Source organism: Talpa europaea, assembly GCF_964194135.1.
Source record: "Talpa europaea genome assembly, chromosome: 3".
Taxonomy (NCBI): domain Eukaryota; kingdom Metazoa; phylum Chordata; class Mammalia; order Eulipotyphla; family Talpidae; genus Talpa; species Talpa europaea.
The window spans coordinates 51,583,803-51,606,957 of NC_140069.1; the positions used below are offsets into that span (position 1 = coordinate 51,583,803).

At 38.3% G+C, this 23,155-nt stretch overlaps 1 protein-coding gene across 5 annotated transcripts in view; it reads left to right on the forward strand.

The window, feature by feature from the left end:
• Window positions 1-1,866: 1,866 nt before the first annotated feature.
• ARFGEF1 (ARF guanine nucleotide exchange factor 1) overlaps window positions 1,867-23,155 on the forward strand; it is a gene marked incomplete at its 3' end in the record, with an annotated part of 127,536 nt that continues 106,247 nt past the window's right edge. For all 5 annotated transcript variants that reach the window (XM_084230496.1, XM_084230499.1, XM_084230498.1 and 2 more), the window contains exon 1: window positions 1,867-2,126. In XM_084230496.1, coding sequence (XP_084086622.1) covers window positions 2,003-2,126 — 124 coding nt within the window. In that variant the 5' untranslated portion in view covers window positions 1,867-2,002. The remainder of the gene's footprint in view (window positions 2,127-23,155) is intronic.

Genomic DNA, 23,155 nt, shown 5'->3' on the forward strand with positions numbered 1-23,155 from the left:
TAACTTGTGGCTCTGTCATTTTCAGCACATGGCTACAGAAGAGGAAAAAGCATGGATGTTGTTTAAGTTTTTCTTTTGCTGTTGCCGTTTTTAAAATGAACTGAACCTGGAGGGCTACACCTACAGCAATGGAAGCTGGGGAATACAACGCACATCTGATTGTAAATAAATAATAAATGAACTTAGTTATGAGCTAGCACACTCAACATTGGTATTACAAAGAAACAAAGACAAATTAGAAATGAAGCTTGTTCTCAAAAAGTTTGTAATCTATCAGACAGAACATACAAATCAATTATGTCTAGGAGCATGTTTAATTTCTAGTTTTCAGGAATCTAGTCTTTAAAATGAAACTAATGAACTTATGGCTTTCTCAGGACAACAAAGTTTTAAAAATTAATCTATTTGTCCATCTTCATGGCTTCCATTTTTATTTCCCATTGTGTTTTTCCCCTGTTCCAAACCTCGTACTCAGTCTCTCTATTCTTCAGTTTGTAAGGCTGCATTACAGCAGTCCATAGTCAATGCAATAGAGTGGATCAGAACAGTGAGATACATTCTACAATTCGGGACCATGTTGATAGAGCCACACAGTAGCTTTGAACTTGAAGATTTACCTCCGGGGCACACAAATAAAATCTCTGCATCTATTTTTAGGTGATTCTTTGTAATTTTCTGTTCTGAAGGAAACACTGTAGAAATCTGAATTCAAAGTACCAAAGCATACGCATGGTCACATGTGCGTGTGTGGTAATCTACACTTAAAGCTTTTCCATTCTGAACTGGTTCTCAGGTGCTGAACCGAATCTTAGCACTAAAGGGACAGAGAAAGCAAAGTTCAAAGGGTTCTCATCAATCAGAAATATTCAACTATTCGCTTAACTTTAGTCTTAATTCCAAAGGTATCTAAAAATCTAAAATTTACCCACTGTATCTTACACAGATGAAGAAGTGAAGCGTTTATGAATCCTTATCACACCGCTTTTCGTTTTCTCTTCCCAAGAGAAGCAGCCTCTCTGAGGCAGTTCGAGGGCGCCGTCCTGGACGGCAGCTTCGTGCACCTGGGATGGAAATTCCTAACCCAGGGCAGCAGGTGCAAACAGTGCGGCTAGAAATGGGCGATGCGGGTGTTTCTGTGACCCCTGGAGCAGGAGGGACTACGTTCCCCCCCACGAGGGCTCCAGACAGCCAGAGAAGCTGAGGCAGCGCGCCCGGGGTCCGCCTCCCCCGGCCGCAGCAGGGGTTTTCGGGGGGTCTTTGATCCCGCAGCCGCGGCTCCGCCGGCAGCCCGAGACGCCCAGCGCCGCGCCGCAGGACACCCGCCACGCCCCACGCCGCCCTGCAGGCGAACGCAGGAGGCGGCGAGGCCCCGCCGGGCCGCCGTAGCGCTGCGGCTCGGGCCGCTCCTCCCGCGCCGCCCTCCGCCCCTTGCCTCCCGGCGCCGCGGCTGCTCTGGGCAGGCAGAGCCGCCGCCGCTTCCTCCTCTGCAGCCGTTCGGTCGCTGCGTGACGCGTCGTTTCCTCCCAACATGGCGGCCGGGACAGGTCGGCGGTGATGGAGGCCAGTCCGTGGCCGCGGCGGGTGCTAATCCCCACAGTAGCCAGAGCAGCCCTGCCCGCGCCGGGCCTCTGAGCCGCCGCCTCGGCCCCCGGCAGTCGGCCGCCCGGGCTGGACTCCCTCGCCGCCCCCGGGCCGGAGGGGCGAGTGGGAGGGGTGGCCGGGAAGCGACCCCCGGACCGGGAGAAGCGGAGGACCCCACGGGGGCAGCCCTCGTGGGGGGAGGCGGCCTCGCGGGAGGCGGCGAACGCCTCGGTGCCCCTCGCTCGCACCCCGGCTGGCCCCGCCGCGCCGCTCCTTCCTGATCCTGCCGCTGCCCTCCACGCCGCCTCTCCCCCACCTCCAGCCCGCTCCCTTCTCTTCTCTCTTCCTCCCCTTCCTCCTCCCCCCCTCCAGCCGCTGGGAGCCGCGGGTCGGACGAGCCGCCGCCTCCTTCTCTGCGTCCATGTATGAGGGGAAGAAGACGAAGAACATGTTCCTGACCCGGGCCCTGGAGAAGATTTTGGCCGACAAGGAAGTGAAGAAGGCGCATCACTCCCAGCTGCGCAAAGCTTGCGAGGTGGCGTTAGGTGAGCCGGGAGGACGCGCGGGGTGGGGGGTGGGGGGGCAAGGGGGGTGGGGGAGGGAGGCTCGCGCGGCGGCCACTTCAGGAGGTGGGGTCGCCCGGGGCGGGGGGGGGCCTGGCCCTAGACGGGCGCTGCCGGCCGCTGGGAGCCCTCGGGGGGCTCTCGACTCGCCGTCGGGAGTTGACAGTAACTGGGCTGGCTGTCGGGGGGAGGCAGGGTGGATGGGGAGGGGCAGTGGACAGCCTTGGGGGACGCGACCGGGCTTGGAATCGTTACTTGAGAGAGCGATTTTGTTGGTGGACCGTGCGGGGTGGACCGGATACCACCCTTTGTGGTGAAGCCGAATGTGGGATGTTGTTTATTAGCTTGGAGACCGAGGTGGAGCTGATTTGTCAAGATTGGGCGTGGGAAGGGTTCCGTATCGTAATTTCAATAACTTTCTCGTTTGGCGTGGTACTTTGGGAAGATAGGCTGAAGTTGTTCCCTTGTTGACGGTCTGGAGAAGAGGTTTGCGAGAGGTGCGGTCCGTTCTGACATCTCTCCGCCTCCGCCACAGGAAAAACAAGAGAGTAATGTATCTGACTGGGCTGACCTGGAAGAACAAGACCAGAGGTTAAGGGGTGGGGGTGCGATCTAGAAGACGGGAAGAAAAGGGCCTTTAGATTATCTGGCTTTAGTGACATGGAAGGGAGGGTTTGAAATGGGGGAAGAAGACGACAATGACACCCACCAGCCACATGTCTGGACAGAGGCAGCTGCTCTCAAGCTTGAATTGTGATTTATAGTTCAGACGAACGAGATCTAGTGTAATGAAGCCCAAAGGAGGATAAATCGTAACAATACCTATGGCAAGGACGGGCAGATGAGGATTGTTAAAGAGGAACATTGATAGATCTATTGTATCTCTCAAAGATGAAATCGTTTAAAGAGAAACCGAAACATACAACACAAAGATGAATGCCTAATGCTTGCGCTTATTTTATAGCACTGGAAATAGACTAGATGAAATTGACGAGAAAATGAAGCTTGTGAAATGGGCTTTGGAAAAAAGCGTTCTTGAAGGGGAGAACAATCGAATAACTTAAATGTATGTTAAAGTAAAAGGTCAGGAAGGCTTAAAGGCAACTTTACCTTTAAATTAAAATGAATAGGTAGCTTTTTAACTTGCTATAGTAATCCATCCTATTTATTTATTTATTTGATCCTTAGAAGTGGTGATATGAAAAACGAAAGAAGTTTCATCTTAAAAGTTTGAATCTGTAGTATAGTGGACAAAAAGACTTAAGACAAAAGACTTGCAGGTGTATGAGAAGACATTGCACAGGGTAATGAGTTTATATTTGGGTCCTGAAAGGAATCATCAAATTGGGGTGGAATGAAGGAGGGGCAGTGAGTTTTAGAATTTTTTAAAGAATTGTTATGTATAGGTTTTAAGAATAACTGGAAGGTTAAAGAATTTAAGATATTTAAATGATTCAAACCAAAGTTACAGTTTTTGAGACCTAATTTTTCATGTTAGGATATATTTTTAATATACAGGTTTAAGTTGCAGGTACAGATTGAAGAAGAGGTGTAAGTGTGTGTGTATCCAATTTTTTTTCCTATCCGGAGTATTCATATAAGTAAGTGTGTTTTTTAACGGAGAACTCACTGGAAGCAGACTCATGGAGATTGGGTTTAAATCCCAGTTCTGTCACATTGTAGTGTAGTCAAGCCCCTGGTCTTTAGTTTCCTTCTTAGAAAATTAGGGTGATTGTAAGGTAACATACCCTTTAATGTTCTGTGAATATGAACACACTGTTCTGTTAGTTTGTGCATTGAGTATTCCTGCCACTCTTGATTGCCATCTTTAGAGGGCGTATCTCTTGATCCTTGCCATTTCTGGATGTGGGAACTTAGTGGTGTGTGTGACAGCTAAACTAGGATTGTCTTACAGATTTTGCCAATTTTTACTTTTTTGTTTTTACTCCTTCCACATAGTTATCAGACCAGGTTATTATGAGGAATGTGACTACCCAGGCAGGGGCCAAGCACCAGAGTACTTTCTTTCCTTGAACTGTATAAGGCTTTTTCTCACATTTCATAAAAGTAATGTTTACTTTCCAATAAAATCTCATTGAGCAATCTCATAGTAGTTAATCTTAGCTGGTGAGTTTTGTTTGCTCCTCACCACCCATCTATTTATATTATCTCCCAAGCATAAATTGATAGGGAAAATCCATTTCATCTTTGCAGAAAGCATAATACCTTGGAGTAAGATAGTATCCCCAAGTTTATGTTGTCCTGGAAAACTATTATGGACCTCCTCTTCACTTTGAGATCTGATCCATACCTCCTTTGGTCGCTGGATAATCTCTGGCCATCAAACAAGATGAGAAAGTAAATGAATGGTCTGGCTCGGTCATCCCTGATCTATAGGTTGTGAGTGGGTAGGAGTTGGATGGTGGAGGTACAGAGGTAGGTTTTGTCAGAATTCTTTTAAATATATCTGTGAATTCATCTCCACCTTCTCCATACACAATATTTGTTGAACATCTACCATGGAGCTGAAGGGAGGTGACAGTAAACAAGACATATGTATATGTAGTATGTCTGACATATGTAGTATGTCAGACTTTTCATGCTTGTTTGACTAAAACCATTTTATTGCCATGTGAGCAGATTTCAGAGTACTGGTATTCAAAGTTCAGTCTCTTTAAATATGATGGACATGTAGGTTTTCTGTAAATACTACTCATGAAATTGCAGCTCTTTGCACATTCTTTAAAAAACAGTTGTTTTTTTAAAAAGGAAACCTTATATCCTTAAACCTAGATTGAGGATATTTTACTTCATTAAACAAAATACATTCTCAGAGACACTACATAAAGGAACTTTTTTTTTTTTTCACAAAAAGAAAGAAAAATAAATAATGCAGTCTTTCAAGAGTATGCAGATTATTTAAAACTTTGATCAAATTTTCTTTTCAGACTCTATTTTGAAGAAGAGAATGGTTTACAAAAAGAAAGAAAAAGTGTGAAACTCATAGACACAAGAACGGCTCCAGGTTGCCCTCTCTTGGTACCTGTCCCACTACAGCTCTCTGCAGTGAACGTTGAACTCTGCCCATGAGGTCTTCTAGGCTGCCCTAGCTTAGCTTGATCCATTCCTGCTCTCTAGAATCCTGAATTATAAATAGGCCTGGCCATCTGCTGGCAGATGAGACAACAGCTGAGCTATTTTTAGTTTCTAAGAATTTAGGATTGTTGAGGGATTGGACTTGAAGGTAGCATTGTTTGTCTCAAGCAGTGGGCCATATTCCTGTCAAGCCTTAAAGTTTCAGGAGTTTTCTTTGATGTTAGGACTATGACTAGTTCAACTTCTGCTTCTGACATCAGATATCTCTAAAGATACTCTGTAAATACTACGATAAATCGAGTTCTAGGTTGGAAGCTGACTCTGATGTGGAATAGGAGTCAACGGAGTGACCAGAAAAGGTTTTAGAAGCAGGGGAAACATACAGAGGCAGGGGTAGGGTGACTTTGCTGTAGAGATATAGAAGAATGATGGGGAAAAAGAGGAATTGTCTAGAAAGTAATTTTTGTGTCAGACAGGATGTAAATTTGTGTTTTTCATATTCTAAATTGATACTCCTGATTTAGTCTGTTACCTATAGTTAATGGTTTCCACCAGAAATGTAAAAATAATAAATAGGTAAAACTTTCACAGAACTGGCTTCCTTCTTCCCCTCTAATCACACTATTTTATAGTTAGTGGTGTTATGAAAGAAAGGAATACATAGGTGGATGGGAAATTGTCAGTGTTATTGACCCTAATTTTTTTTTAATTTTTAAAATTTTTTTAATTTTTTAAATTTTTTTAAAATTTTCTTTTTATTTATATATTTTTTACATCATTGTTCATTTTTATTTTATTTTTTTATACAAGCACTGGGTACAATCAGAAGCGCGGGAGGGTGAGAGGATTCCCCAGAGCCAGAGAAGGGAACGGAGCAGGCAGACTGACGAAATACACTGCTGAGGGGAGCAGCAGGCAGCAGGAGAGGTCTGCATGCCTTGTGGGACCCTCACCTGCGGCTAGGGATCGAACCGGCGCTGCAGAGGCTGCAAACAGCATCGCAACCCAGCGTTCAACCGCTGCGCCACCGGGGAGGCCCTATTGACCCTAATTTTATGCTACTCTTGGTAATTTTATTTATGTCACACTTTACTATTTATGAAAAAATGACTTCCAAGTAATACATTGCAGACAGTGGATATTTTAATTATAATTTAAGTCCATTACCAAGCCTTCCTTGATGTTTACCGTAAAAGGTCTTTTTGATAAGCCAGATTGCCAGAATTTTTGAGATAGATAAAAAAGAAGTGTATAATATGTGAAATTAACTGAAAGAAAAATTCTGTTAAATTTGAATGAAAAAAATAAGTTTGGTTCACAGTGTACACACTTACCACTGGAGATTTACAATGTGCATTAACATAGTTAAGATTCTCAAAAGTCCTCTAAAAAAGGAAACCTGCTTGATTTTGTTTAGTGAAGTTTTTCCTCAATTTATTTAACCATTTTGAGTGCCCATTAACAGTGTTAACATCCCTAGGAAACTTTGTTCCTTGGAATTTGTTTTAAACAGGGTTAAGGGAAATAATGATAAAATAGATGTGATAGCCCTAATTACTGAAGAGGCCATTCTCCAGAAGAGTAGTGGTGTTTGTGAAAGCAGGAGTCCAGTTGGCAGTGTGGGAAGGAGAAGACAAATATCAAGATCAGGTGTCAAGATCAGAGGACTGCTTACTGACTAGCTCTTTTCCAATTCATCTAATGGCAGGCAACTGATTGTCTCTCCTGATTATGTTTAACCTGTAGAGAAACTTTTGTTGATAATTATTTTCCAAAGCAGAATAAAATGTATTGTGAATGGGAAATAATATGGGAAAATATTTGTCATAATATTCCTCACAGAGTGGGAGCGGACATACATGAAAAGGGAAAATACAGAAATAAATTTTTGTTGCCATTCAAAATTAGGTATTTTTTCATTCAAATATTTTTTGAATTAGAATGTACTAGATACTGTTTCCAGTGTAAGCCAAACATGCTTTCTTAGAACTTAAATTCTAGTCAGTCATGGTAGACAGTAAATAACAAATACACATATTCTCAGATTGTTACTATCTGAATATATAGTTCAGAAGGGTAAAGGGAGAATGGGAGTGCAACTTTAGATATAGGGTTGTCAGGAAAGACTTCTCTATGAGGTGACATTTCAGTAGAGAAGTGACAGAAGAGAGACATTCAGCCTTTCAGATACAAGGATGAAAAAGAAAAAGAGAAAATAGCAAGAGGGGTGTGTGGCACATTATTGGAAGGAAGGAGACTTGTGTGCCTAGGGGAGATTGAGAAGGGGTGGGCAGAGAGGAGGGTCACTTTGGATTTTATTCCTTCTATCATGGATGCCCCTGGAGAGTTTTGTACAGGGCAGATTTATGTTTTAATAGGCTCACTTGGCCAGATGATTGCTATTTAGACTGGACTTATGGTAGTGGAGGAAGGGAGAATTGGTTGCATTTGGAATCTATTTTGAAGGAGTTCACAGGATTTGCTTAAGTGTTGGTTGTGAAAACCATTTGTAGCCAGAACTATAGGGTAGTTTGAGGTTGCCTTCACCATGATGGAGATCGCCAGGACGGAACAGCCTTTGGGAAATCAGTTTATATAGTAAACATGTTCATCCATTTGCCACAGAGGGTGAGACAGGAGAGGTCTGCTCTGCCTTGTGGGATAGCTCCTTTGGCTGGGGATCGAACTCATGCTGCAGTGGCTGAAGATAGCCTGACAGTGCTGAGACTTTAACCCCTGCACCACTAGGAGGCCCCAGATGAAATCATCTTGGAGGTAGAGTGGTAGGTCCTAAATCCAAAGAATGGTTGGTGTCCTTAGAAATAGAGAAAGGTGGGCCTCCCTGGTGGCGCAAGGGGTTGAGATGCAACCTATAAGCTCTCTGCAGCCACTGCAGCACAAGTTCAATCCCCAGCCAGGGAACGTCCCACGTGGCGCCAGCAGACCTCTCCTGACTCGCCTGCTGCTCCCTCAGCAGTGTATTTTAATCAGTCTGCCTGTTCTGTTCTCCACTCTGCCTCTGGTGAATCCTCTCACCTCCCCCCCACACTTCTGGCCTGTACCCCAGTTCTTGTATACATAAATAAATAAATCTTTTAAAAAGGGGGGTGGGCTCCCCGGTGGCACAGCGGTTGAGCGCTGGGTTGCGAAGCTGCCCGCAACCTCTGCAGCGCTGGTTCAATCCCCAGCCCCTGGGCGAGGGTCCCACATTGGTACGCAGACCTCTCCTGCCGCCCGCTGCTCCCCTCAGCAGTGTACTTCGTTGTTCTGCTCTCCGCTCTGGCTCTGGTGAATTCTCTCACCCTCTCGCACTTCTGACTGTACCCAGTGCTTGTGTATAAATAAATAAATCTTTAAAAAAAAAAAAAAAGGAATTTAAAAAAAAAGTAGTAGAGAAAGGAGTTATGGACTTTCAAAGGAAGAAGGAAGAAGGCATGTAAAAATGGAGATGAGAGATTGAAGTTATGCTACCACAAGCTAAAGAACACCAGGAGTTACCAGAAGTTATTAAAACTCAAGAAAGGATTCTTCCTTGGAGCCTTCGGACTAGGTAGTATGGCTCTGCTGAACAGGAGTCCATACTTTATATGTTTTCCAGAACTGTGAGGGGAACCGTTTATGGTTTTGTTTTGAATTTTTTTTAAGCCATCAAGTTTATGTAATTTATTAAGCAGCCATAGGAAACTAATAAATGTTCCCTTTACTCTAATTTTTCAGATCCAGTTTGATTTATTTGAGTTTCTATTTATAGAGTATTTCATGTATGTTTTACTAATCAAGTATTTTCTTTGGTCTCTGTTTCATGTACAAGAAATGTAGAAAGCAGTTATTGTGAGGCTTCAGCGTATGAGTCTCTTAAAACTTAAAGAGTCTTGGACCAAGTATTAAAAAATTTTGTGTTCTATTTTTGATATTTTTGATTGAGATGTGACATGACTAAATTATATAGCTTATATTATTCAGGAAAGGTGGTGAAAAGGAATATTTAAAATATTTTAGGATGTTAACACTGGCAATGTCTTTTTTTTATATTAAATTTTTTATTTTTTACATCATTGTTCATTTTTAAACAATATTTGTTTCCCCCACTCCCTCAGGTGTAGTCCCCATAGTTTCCTTCACCAGTGCACCCGTGCACCATCACCTCAGTCCCCTGTGCTCCTCCCTCCCTCCCTCCCTCTGATCCCTCTTCCGCCTCCTCCCCTGCAGTATGTCTCTGATTTATAATTGTCCATTTTTGCTTTTTTGTGTTTTGTACTGTTACGATGTTTTTACACTGGCATCTTATTTGGTTCCCCTGTATTCCTGCAATAAGTGAAACCATTCAATATTTTTCTTTTTCCTGCTGTCTTTCACTGAGCATAATTCCTTCTAGTTCCATCCACGTTGCTGGGAATGGCATGAGTTTACCTTTTTTGATTGCTGAATAATATTCCATTGTGTATATATGCCATATCTTCTTGATCCAGTCATCTATTTTTGGGCATTTGGGTTGTTTCCAGATTTTACCTATTGTAAATAGTGCTACAGTAAACATAGGGGTAGATGTGGTCTTTTGAATCAATGTTTTTGTGTCCTTTGGGTAGACTGGCAATGTTTTTAAAAAACTCCATGTGGGGCAGTTAGTTTTTCCTCTCAAATTTGAATTGGAAAAGTAAACAATGATAATGCACTTAATTAGCTGTTTAACAACCCTCATGTATCCAGAACCTTGCTAATAAATAATCAGATAAATAATCAGAAATTATTATAAGTAGATAACGTAGCTATCATGAGCACTTATTCAGAGTCCTTGTGCCTTTATTAGTCTGTTTACTTCTAATTACACATAAGGTCAGTAATTTTTTTTGATAAATACTTCAAAAACTGTTTTCAGAAGTAAAACTGGGATGGGGGGTATTTATGTAATGGGTATTTATAATGGCACCCCTGCGTCCATAATGTAAAAGATCATTTTATTCCATGTTTTAAGAAGTCAGACAGATTCATGTGTATTTTTTCTCTATATCTTTCCAAGCTTTTTTTTTTTTTTTTTTTTTTTTTTGTGGGACCCTTACCCGCAGCTGGGGAGCGAACCAGCGCTGCAGAGGCTGCAGCGAGCCTCAACCACTGCGCCACCAGGGGAGGCCCTCTTTTCAAGCTTTTTAACAGAACTTTAAAGTAAGGTTTTAATAATAAGATTCAGTTGTACTTGTATTCCTAATCTTTTAAAAACATTTTCATTTGCTTTTTACCATGACAATCTTAGTTGGTGATAATCATTGTTGATTGTATTAAAGGAACAGCTTCACTGAGGTATAATTTTTATTCTATCAAATCTGCCCATTTCAAATGTAATTTTTTGGTAAATTTATTTGAGTTGTGCAACTATCACCATAATCCAGTTTTAGAACCTTTCTGTCATCTCTGTTAGATCTCTAGTGCTTATGTATAAGTAATCCTTGTTGCTACTACCCCCACTTCCAGGCATCCACTAATATTGTTTCTCTTTCTCTTCTGGACATTTCATATAAATGCAATCATACATTGCATTGTGGTCTTTTATGTGTGGCTTTTTTCACCTGCATGATATTTCTGGAATGTGGATGCATCATTTGCCTGTTTACTAATTAATGGCCATATGAGTTGACTGAATAATGTTGCTGTAAATATTTGTGTGTAAGTCTGTATGTGGGCCTAATTTTGTTTTTAAGTTTTACTTTTTTTAAGATTTATTTATTGATGCATACAAGAACTGGGGGTACAGGCCAGAAGTGTGGGGGGTGAGAGGATTCACCAGAGACAGAGTGGGGAACAGAACAGGTGGATCGACTGAAATACACTGCTGAGGGAAGCAGCAGGGGAGACAGGAGAGGTCTGCTGCGTTGGGGATCCCTGGCCAGGGATTGAACTCCTGCTGCAGTGGCTGCAGATAGCTTCATAGGTAGTGTCTTAACCCGTTGTGCCACCAGGGAGGCCCCCAAATTTTATCACTTTTGGGTAGATACCCCAGAGTGAAATTGTTGAATCATAAATTTATGTTTAACTTCTTAAGAAATTGGTCACTATGTTGTTTTCCAAAGTTTTTACATTCCCATCAGTAATGTATGATGCTTTCTCATACATCTTTGCCAGCCAACATTTGTTATTGTCTGTCTGTTAAATGTTAGCCATTCTATGGTCTGGAAGGTTTTCTTATTGAAACAGTTAACCTTTTGAAGTGTTTTTTTCCCCCAACTTTCTCTCTTTCTCTAAAAATTAATCTGTTTAATTCCTAGAGCAGTTGTAGGCAAAGAAATAGCTACAGTTTGAGTGTTTAAGCCAAGCTCTGTGCCACCTCAGTATTTTCTTGGTTTTATATCAGTCTTCAAAACAATCCCACGCTGAGGTTGCTGTTGTTATCTGAATTTTGCATATGAAGAACTGAGGTTTGCTGCTTCTATTTGATTGAGTTGGAATATGAATGTCTTTTACTTTAATGTGACCTTCCTGACCTGTACTTTTAAACTACTGCAGGGATTACAAGTAACATATTACAAAAAGAGTTAAGAGGGGCCTCTGTAGGAAGGGAGGCATTGTTAAGAGAAGGGGCAGGCTACATAACAAATAACCAACCTGCAGCACTGTAGGAAACTCTTGTTCTGTACATTTTAGTGTATTTTGAGGGTGTTATGAAATGAGTGTTCATAATGGCAGCCCTGCGTCCATCATGTAAAAGATCATTTTATTCTGTGTTTTGTTTAAGAAGTCAGATTCATGTGTATTTCTCTGTATCTTTCCAAGCTTTTTAACAAAAATTTAAAGTAAGGTTTTAATAATAAGATTCAGTTGTATGTGTATTCCTAATCTTTTAAAAACATTTTCATTTGCTTTTTACCTTAATATTCTTTAGCATTTTCAAATCTTTATTAAGAATTGAAATATAAACACTGTTACTGAAATGTTCTCTTTTGGGAAATTACAAATAAGACTTTGTTACTTAAAAATAGCTAGCTGTATATATCAATTGCTTTAAAAAATAAGAACATAAGTAATTACTGTGTAATTATCATAATTTTCAGTTTATAGTTTCATTTCATGTGCACTTTTAATATACTTGACTTCCTAGCATTTTAATAATGCGCCATTTGTTTAAATGTTTTACGTTTTGGAGACATTAATATTTAAATTTTGCTGCATACATTTTCTTTTATTTTTGATTAATCCATGCAGACTTATTCAAGTGTTAATGTATATAGAATTATTTAAAATAAACTCTAAAGATTGAGCTCTCTGGGTTAGAGTATGGTCATTTATGTCTTAGATTTATTGGTTTTGATGCATTTCTATGTACCCGATTTCCTTTCATCTTTCCTTTGCAACTTTTTTTTTCTGTTCTAAAAGTAGTGAACAAAATATAAAACCTTTCCTTTATAATTTGCTTGGGTATACTTCTTGTATACATTTTATTATTTGATATTTTTCATATTTTTTTTTGATATATATTAAGGTGTAATATGATGTTAGCTCCTTTCCTGCCTTTGAATTTATAGGTGTTAAAAAGCAGTTTCTGAATAACCAAAAAAAATTTTTTTATCACATCTTATTCCATCAGTCATTCTCAATTTATATTAGCATAGTGTCTGACATGTTTAGTCTTCATTGCCCCTCACTTATTTTTTTATAATGTTGTTTGATACTTTTTTCTGAATAACTTGAGGGTTTTCTTTTATTATTCTCTACTGCTTACTCTTAGCATCTTATTACTTTTAGCATTTAATCAGCATTTCTTACCTTTCATACTTATATATCAGATAAAAGCTGTTATAGTTGGAAAGAAGTTGCTTATTTTGCTTCATTTATTTTGTTGGGTCATTATGCATCTGTTCTCTAAGTATTCATTTTTACTTGATAATTGAGAATGTGTTTAATGCAGTGACAAGAAAAAGCTGATGTAATGTCTAATGTTCTTAAATGTTTAGGAATGAAAATGCATCTGTTAGTAATAGTGAAGAGTAGTAGGTCTAGCATGTTCAATGCCAGTTAATAATTAAGTTAACAATTAATAGTTAATAATTAAACTTTCAAAATATATGTCATTGTCCGATACTTTATAATGATTAAAGAGTGGAAGTTTTATAATGAATAACTTTGTGTTTTCAGCTGTTTTGCTGGAAGATACATGGACAGAAATTAAACATTTTTAGAATGTATCTTTCTCTAATTGTAATGATGAATTTCTGTGTTTGTGTTGATGAAGGTTAGGTATTTTATCTACTTATGACCATTCCCCAACCTCCATTTCTGTGGTTATTGGAGAGGGCTCTTGAATAACGAATTAGAAGAAAAGGTACTTTTGTTGGTAATATAGCTCATGCTTTCTTTAAAAAGTCATGAATGTACCATAGTATGCTGTCTTAAGCTTTTCTATGGGGTATAATCTTCACTGAGTTATTTTCCTTTTGAAATAAATACTTTTTCTGGATCTTAAATTTTCATTTTAAAAGGTATCCTTGATTAAGCAATTAATATGCAAAAATGGTTTTCCTAAGAAAATTTAGACTTTTTCAAAGTCTAAATTTTATTTGTTTAGTTGGTTTTTCTTGGTTTGAATAAAAATCTCTTTAGGAAAGATTAGTCTTTCTCTTTTAATTATTATTTAGTAATAATGAAAATTATGATTTTGAATGTTTAAGAAGTATTTTAACATTTTATATTAATAAAGTGAATATCCTGTGATTTTTTTTTTTTTTTAAGGTTGCCCAAATGGTTGCTACTAATTTGGTCTCATTGAAGTTTTTTATCTTTAGCATTTATTAACTTTATAAATTATACTATTATATATCTTAATAGCACATAAGTGATTTTTGTTTGATTTTGCCACTCATACATGCCTAATGTTGTTTTTCTGTGTAATTAATGCTGCTTTCAGTGTAATTTCTCTCACAAGTTTTCCTGATTAAAACTTATTAATGGAAAGTTTTTGTTGACTCAGTAAACTAATGTCCCCAAATATTTTGTCTGAGAGAGTTGCTGTTAATAATTTGTCTCTCCAAGAAGTATATAAGAATATAAAAATAGCTTTGGCTTCAGAAGTTTGAATGTTTTCTTTTCCTCAGTTTTTCCATTTAAAAAAAAATTTGTTTTTAATCCTGAATTTTATTTAAAATTATCAATAGTTGTCTTTAGTTGTCTTTTTTGGGCCACTCATGTTGTACTTGATTCTCTTTATGATTCTCTTTATGTATCTCTCTTGTTCTGACTGTCAGCATTGATATATAAAAACATTCTTGATTCATAAACACAGTTTAAAGAATTGAAATAATTTAAAAATAACCAGAGTACCCTGGCATCTGGTTAATATCGTTGATATGACTTCCTGAGTTACCACTACATTGTAGAGGTGGAGAAAATTCATTATAGTGTGGGAAACCAGATTGATGACAGTCTATTATTAGAGTAATAAGAAGCTAAAAAGATGAGAGAAAAGAGCTGGGTATGAAAGATAAAAAACAAAGCTATATAACATATAGAAGTTCCTTTTATACATACAAGAACTGGAGTGTAGGACAGAGGTGCTAGGGTGGGGGTGACAGGATTCACCAGACACATACAGGGGAATAGAACAGGTGAATCTACTGAAATACACACTGCTAAGGGGAGCAGCGGTTGAGACAGGAGAGGTCTCTTGTACCATGTGATTTAGCTCTCTGTCCAGGCTGGCCATAGCTTCATAGTGCTGAGATTTAGCCACTTGCACCACCAGGGCAGCCCTGGAAGTTCCTTTTCTTAAACACAAAACAAAAAATTTTAAAATTTGAAATAGCAAAGAAAGCAGTAATCAAAGACATTGAAGAAGACTTCTGAAGTTACAAACACCTGTGTATACAAACAGCATTTTTCAGAAAGAAAACAATAATAGATTCTTATAAAACCCAGTCTAGCAATATTATTTAAAATCGAGGATTAAAAAAAAGGTCTCATGAAATACCTAGGCAAATAAAATAAATTTCCAAAGAAGGAATTGTGATAGTTCAGTTTAAGATGGAAAGAAGTTTTAGCCTAGGTAAACCTGATAGGAATTTGCTGAAAATGATAAAATGGCAACTCTGCTAATAAATTCATTCTGTTCTATAAATTTTTTATCTTATGTCTTCCCTTGTTTTCTGTTTTCCTTTGTTCCTTCCCCCGCCCCTCACCTAGGCATTTCATTTTCTCATTATCTTTATGTCAAATTGTACTTTTAGAAAAAGTTATCAGACATGTGAAGGTGTCTGTGCTCTCGTTCTAATTGCCAAAAGTTGAAAGTAACTTCATCAACAATATGGAATTGGTTAAATAAATAATGGTATGTATGTTCATACGGTGGAACCCTGCAAATTTCTGAGGAGTGATGTGCTGGAAATATGTTTATTGATAGGAGATGAGTGAGTGGGAAAAGGTTATATAATAGTGATTTTTTTCTTAGGAAAAATGTGCATATACATAGAGAGCATTGTAAATAAAAGGAAATATTGAAAATATAATCTTATTGATCATTATACCTGCTCATTTTTTAATTTGGTTACTTTTTACTGTTGAGTTTTTAAAAGTATATAATTCATTATTTTCAGTATATATAGTCTATGTATAAAGTTTATACACACACAAGTCCTTTGTCAGATATGTGATTTACAAATATTTTCTGTAGCTTATCTTTTTATTTGAATTGTGTCCTTCCCAGGAAAAACAGGCTAACCTGCTAAAGTCCATTTAAGAATTACCTTTCTCTCTTGAATTATCTTGGTACCTTTGAAAAAATCAATTGGCTTATTCCTGGGGGTCTGTATCTGGACTCCACTACCTTTATTACTATCTGTGTCTGCTGGTAATGGGGCAAACCTGGAGGATGAAGGATGACCTGATCGGTGAGTCCTCACCTCACACTTAATGCAGGACATACAGAGAGAACTGAAAATGAAAGGATTTATTCATACAGAGTGCGAGAAAAGGAGAGCCAAGAGAAAAAGGCTAAGAAAATTTATTGGCTGGCACATGGCCTTATGCCCTGTGTCCCACAGGTAGTGACTAGTGTTAACAGAAGCCAGCAAAAAAGCATGTCCTGCCTATGCTCCATCTTTTAAGGTCATCATGACAGTTCAGCTCTGTCCCTAGTTCCAATAGCCTCCATTTAGAGTGTCAGGTGGTGCAGTCAAGAAAGCTCCTCATTGGCTATGGGCATCACCCATTGGTTCAAAGGTTGTTCCTCTAACATGTCCCTTCTCCACTATCTCTTTGTTTTTATTGTTTTAATTTTAAAGTCTTAAGACCAAATATTGTGATTCTGCCCTCTTTATCAGAATTATTTCATTTATTTTAGTTACATTGTCTTTGTGAATTTTAGAATCACTTTATATACAGAAAATTCTGCCAGAATTTTTAGTTTGCACTGGGTTAAATCTATAGATCTATTTGGGGGGGAATTGACATCTTTACTGTTTTGAGTTTTTCCAGTTCATGGATATGATATGTTTCTCCTATTTAGGTTGACTTTGATTTATTTCAGTGTATATCCTGTACATGTTTTCATTGGGCTTATACTTTAGAATTTCATGTTTGGGGAGGCTCTTCCAAGCAGTGTTTTTTCTTTTTTAAGTTTTGGTTTCTAATTTGTTCATTGCTAGTATGTAGAAATTAGATATTTTTTAAAATAAAAACCTTGTTAAATGCATTTATATATTCTGAGAGTCTTTCTTCTGAATTTCTTGGGATTTATTTTACTTAGACAAACATGTGAACTGTGAATGAGAACAGTTTTATTTCTTCCTTTCCAATCTGCATGCTGTTTCTTTTTCTTGCTTCTTGCACTGATTGGGATATTTAGAAAAAATTATATTGAAATGGTGAGACTAGACATTCTTGCCTTGTTCCTGTTCTTGGGGGTAAGCATTCAGTGTTTCATCTTGAAATCTGGTGTTAGCTGTACATTTTTTTCTTTTTGTAACTGGTCTTAAATATTGAGGATGTTAATTTTTTTTGCTATGTTGCTGAGAGTTTTTATCATTAATGGATTTATAATTTTGTTAACTGCCCTTTCTGCATCACTTGATACAGTCATATGGTTTTTCTTCTAAAACCTGTTTGCAAGGTAGATTGCATCGGTTGATTTTTTTGCATATTGAGTTTATTTTGTATGCTTGAAATAAATCCCAATTGTTTTCAGTATATCTTGATAGATTCTATTTGTTAATATTTTGTTGAGAATTTCACATCTATATTTATAAGTTATATTGGTCTGTATATTCTTCTCTGTACTGTCTTTGTCCATACAATGCAGTTATGTGTAACTGCCCTGGGTTGGGTCAAGTTTGTCGGGTTAAGTGCATAACACCTCACAAAATTGTAGTCACCTCAGACACTACTCTCAAGCAGCTGCGTTTCCAGGCCACCGTCATTTCTAACTAACTGGCTACATTTTTGAGGGTTCTCATTGCCCTTTCAGGTTCACTCCAAAAACTCAGGAAAGTGTGATACTTAGGATTGCATTTTTTTTAGAAACATGTAAATCAGTACCCTCTAAAAGAGGTATCTCTTTGTCTTTAACCCTTGCGCTGCCAGGAAGGCTCATTTTACCTATTTTTTAATTTTTTTTTTTTTGTAATTGCGTTGTATGCGTTTTTTGTATATTTTGGATATTAATCCCTTATTGGTAAAGTGTTTTGGAAATATTTTTTCCCATTCCATAGGTTGCCTTTTTATTGCATTGGTTTTTTTTCTTTGCTGTGCAGAAGCTGTATAGTTTGATGTAGTCTGACTGGTTTATTCTTGATTTTATTCCCTTTGTGTTTGATTTCAAATCCACAAAGTTATTGATGACTACTGTCAAGAGCCTTATCCCTATGTTTTCTTCTGGTCAGTTGATGGTATTGTTCAGCTCTGTATTTTTGGTGATTTTTTTTTTTTGTCTAATAGTTCTGTTTCATGTTGTGAGAGAAAGGTGTTGAAGTTCTGCTTATCTGCTATTAACAGAGCCATTTCTGCTTTCTTTTGATTAATGTTTTTGTGGTATATCATTTTCCATCTGTTTACTTCCTACCTACCTGTACTACTATATTTGAAGTTTCATGTAGAGAGTATATAGTTGGTTCATATTTTGAACATCTAGTATGCCATACCTTGTCTTTTAATTGTTATGTTTATACCTTTTACATTTAATGTGTTAGAGCTTATTCTGGCATTTTATTTCTGTGTTCTGTTCTATTTTTCTTTTTCGTATGTCACTTTTGCTGCTTTTGTGTGTACTAATTGAATAATTTTTAGAATTCCATTTTTTTCTGTAGAGTTTTTGAGTACATATCTATTTGAATTTTGTAGTAGGTTGTTATCACTACTAATACATTATCCCTACTATCAGAGTATACCAATGTCAAAATTTTACTGATTTGAGTAAGCTGTAGAAAATCATAGCTCTATTTAAGTCCCTTTACTGTACATCTCCATAGTATTGCCTTAAATATTTCGTCTACATACATTGGGAACCATATAAGACAGTTTTATTTTTTACTTCAAATGTTTAAATACTTTGCAAAACAAGGAGAAAGACGAGTATTAACATTTTTCCATATTTTTATATTTCTTGTTCTTTCTGTTACACAATTTCTTCTTTACCATTTCCTTTCTGTTTGAATAGTGTTTAGTGTAGGTCTAGTGATGATAAACTCTTTTGGTTTTCCTTCACCTGAGAAGTTCTTGATTTTACTTTAATTCTTTAGGGTATTTTCATTGAATATGGAACTCTGGGTGACAGTTCTTAATTTCAGTTCTTGAAAATGTGCCACAGACCCCAAATGTTGGTTTCCATAGTTTCTAATGAGAACTTTACTGTCTTTTGAATCATTGTTCTTCTCTAGGTAATATGTCATTTTTTTTCTACCTGCTTTCAAGATTTTTTTCTTAGTTTTCTGAATTTTGATAATGATGTGTCTTGATGTGTGTTTGTTTAGATTTTTATTGTTTTGGTTTGTTTAGCTTCTTGAATCTGTAGATTGCTGTATTTTTGTCAAATTTAGGAAGTTTTTTGGTATTATTTCTTCATATGCTCTTTTCAGCCCCCTATTCTTTCTCCTTTCCTTCTGAGACTCAGATGATAGGAAAGATTCCATCTTTAGTTATTTTTATCAGGCTCCCTCAACTCTGTCCATTTTTTTGTTTCAGCGTATTTTCTAGCTGTTATTCAGATTGGTTACTTTTTATTTTTCTATCTTGGAACTCACTGATTGCATTCTTCCATTATATTTATTTTGCTTTTGAGTCCATCAATGAATTTTTAATTTTTATTTAGTTTTAATATTTCCATTTGGTTCTCTGTGTATCGTCTGTATATTTACTGACTTTTTCCCCTCCCATTTGTTTCAAGTATGTTTATAATTGCTCATTGAAGTTTTTTGGGGATAGCTGCTTTGAAACTCTTGTTAGATAATTTTTATATCTGTGTCAACTTGAAGCTTGCATCTGTCTTCTTTGCTCAGTTGAAATTTTTTTTCTGTTTCTTTGTGTGATGAATGATTTTCACTTATATCTGTGTGTTTTGGGTGTCATGTTGTCATGTTTGTGAGATTCAGAATCCCATTTAATATTCATTTTGTAGTCACACTTTTGAGGTTTCAGTGCACAGATGCAGGTGGGGAAGGGGGATGAATGTTCAGCTCCTTCCTGGACCACAGTCCCACCAGGGCAGATAAAAGTAGAGCTTGAGCCTTCCAGTTGCAGGGGCAGGGTTGCAGGTGGGTTCAAGATCAGCTCCTCACTGGGTCCTGCTTATAGTAACCCTGTATGGAGAATGGAATGGTGATTTGCATCACTTCATTCTTCCACTTTGCTGCTCTCTGCTTAGAAGTTTAACTGCCTATTCAGCCCTACTAATAGCACCTTAGGCGGAAAAGATAAGGGTCTTCTGTCCTATCTCCAGTTGGAACCATATGTCCAGCTCTTCCCTTAGCCCTACCAACACTGCAAGTATTAGATTTTCCTTTAGTCTTTGGCTTTTTCCTTTAGTTTTTGTACATTTTGTTTATCCATCTGTTTGAAAACTTGGGTTGCTTCTGTTGTTTGACTACTGTGAAAAATGCAGCTATGAACATGGGTTACAAATATCTTAAGATCCTGCTTTCAATTCTTTGGTAGTAGGAGTAGAATTACTATATCATAATATATTTTAATTTTTTGAGGGATTGCTGTATTGTCAAAGCAGCTGCACTGTTTTCCATCCAGGGTTCCATTTGTTGGTGTTGTTTCCAGCACTTGTTTTTGTTTATTTGACATCCTAATAACTGCAAGTGGCATCTCATCTCAATTTGTATTTCACTAATGATTACTATTGTTGGACATCTCATGTGCTTGTTGGCGATTTGTTTATCTTTGAAGAAATACCTATTCAAGTCCTTTGCCCATTTTTAAATCAGTTTGCGTGCTTGTTGTTGTGTTGTAGGAATTCCTTGTATATTCTGTATATTACCTCCTGAGCAGATCTATGATATGCACGTTTTCCGCAATTCCTTAGTTGATCGTAGTTGATTATTACTTGGATGCAAGTAACAATTGCTTGTTGTTGTTGTTGTTGTTTTTTAAAGATTTATTTATTTTTATGCAAGAGCTAGGGTACAGGTCAGAGGCACGGGAGGATAAGAGGATTCACCAGAGACAGAGTGGGGAGCAGAGCAGACAGACGGACTGAAGACACTGCTGAGGGGAGCAGCGGGCGAGACAGGAGAGGTCTGCCAAGCCAAGTGGGAATCTCCCTGGCTGGCCGGGAATTGAATCCGTGCTGCAGAGGCTGCGGAGAGCTTCACAGAGCTGCGCTCAACCCGCTGTGCCACTGGGGAGGCCAACAATTGCTTTTTTAAAAGTAATTTTTTAAATAGAAATAATATTGCAGTATAACTCATTTCAGCTGTGCATCACTATAAATTGCTGTAATTACAACATTAAATTCACCACTGAAAGTCCACTTCTATCCTTCACCACACACTTGAACCCTTTGCCCAATTTGCCCATCTTCCTTCCTTTCTGGTAACCACTAATTTGATCTTACAATTGCAAATTTTATTTCTTTTATTTAGTTTTTTCTCTTGTTTCTCTTTGTACCAACATGTGAATGAAATCTCATGGTGTTTGTTAGAAGCAGTGTGTGCTTATTTCATTAAGCATACTATCATCTAAGTCCATCCATGCTTTTGCAAGTGGCAGGAGTTCATCTGCTTTGGGTTTTTTTCCCTAATAGCTAAGCTAAATATAAAGTCACATCTTTATCTAATCACCTGTCCTTGAGCACTAAGGTTGTATCCAGCTCTTTTGTATATAATGTAACAATCAACATGGGGGATCTCTTCAAATGAGCGTTTTTGTAGTTTCAGGTAAATAAATATCTGGAAGTAGGTTACTGGATTGTGTGAAATTTCTATTTTTAATTTTTTGAGGAAACCCTTATCTTTTTCTGTATGTCTGCACCAATTTACATTATCACCAACAGTGTATGGGGGGTTCCCTTCTTTCCAAATTCTTTTTTTTAACACTTGTTTTATGTCTTTTGGATAATAACCATTCTCCTAAGAGTGAGATATATATATTTCCCTAATGATAAGATGATGAGCAGCTATCTTTTCATGTTCCTCTTGACCATCTGTATGTCTTATTTGGAGAAGTCCTTGTCTACTTGCTGTATTCATGTTTTTAGCTGGGCTGGTTTGTTGTTGATTTTTTTAATAAGTTCTTTATATATATTGAATATTAATCCCTTCTGGGATGTATGATTTTAAGATTTATTATTTTTTATTTATTTATACAAGCACTGGGTACAGTCAGAAGCGCAGGAGGGTAACCGAATTCACCAGAGCCAGAGCGGGGAGCAGAGCAGGCAGAAGGACCGAAGTATACTGCTGAGGGGAACAGCGGGTGGCAGGAGAGGTCTTTACGCTATGTGGGACCCTCCTCCAGTGGCCGGAGAGCAGCCGGGGATCGAACCAGCGCTGCAGAGGCTGCGGGCAGCTTTGCAACCCAGTGCTCAACCGCTGCGCCACCGGGGAGGCCCTGGGATGTATGATTTTAAATATCTTTTCCCATCAATAGGATATCTTTTCTGTTGCTGATAGTTTCTTGAGGTGTGCAGGAGCTTTTGAATTTGATGTATCCCATTTATTTATTTTTTGTTTTGTTTTCCTTTCCCATTGAAGTTAATTCCCCAATGACATCCCTAAGGCTGATAGCATAGAGTAGTATCACCTATGTTTTCTTCTATGTATTTTATGGTTTCAGGTCTTTGATCCATTTTGAATTATTTTTTGTATATGGTATGAGATAGTGGTCTGTTTTCATGCTTTTGCATATGGCTGTCCAGTTTTGCCAACAACATTTATCGAAGAGACTTTCCTTGTCCATTGTATACTTTTGACTCCTTTGTTGTAAATTAGTTCTCCATGTATGTGTGGGTTTATTTCTGAGTTCAGTCTTATACATTTATCTGTGTATCAGCTTTTATTTCAACACCCTTCTGTTTTGATTACTATTGTTTCGTAGTATAATTTGAACTCAAGGAATATGATATCTCCATTTTTATTCCTGTTTTTCAGACTTGTTTTTGCTATTTGGGGGTCTTTTGTAATTCTAAGTAAATTTTGTGATTTTTTAATGCCTCTTTCTGGGAAGAATGTCATTAGGGGGCCTCCCCGGTGGCGCAGCGGTTGAGCGCTGGGTTGCGAAGCTGCCCGCGGCCTCTGCAGCGCCGGTTCAATCCCCAGCTGCTCCCCGGCCACCACAGGAGGGTCCCACATGGCGCGCAGACCTCTCCTGCCGCCCGCTGCTCCTCTCAGCAGTGTACTTCGGTCCTTCTGCCTGCTCTGCTCCCCGCTCTGGCTCTGGTGAATTCTCTCACCCTCCCGCGCTTCTGACTGTACCCAGTGCATGTATAAACAAAACAAACAAAT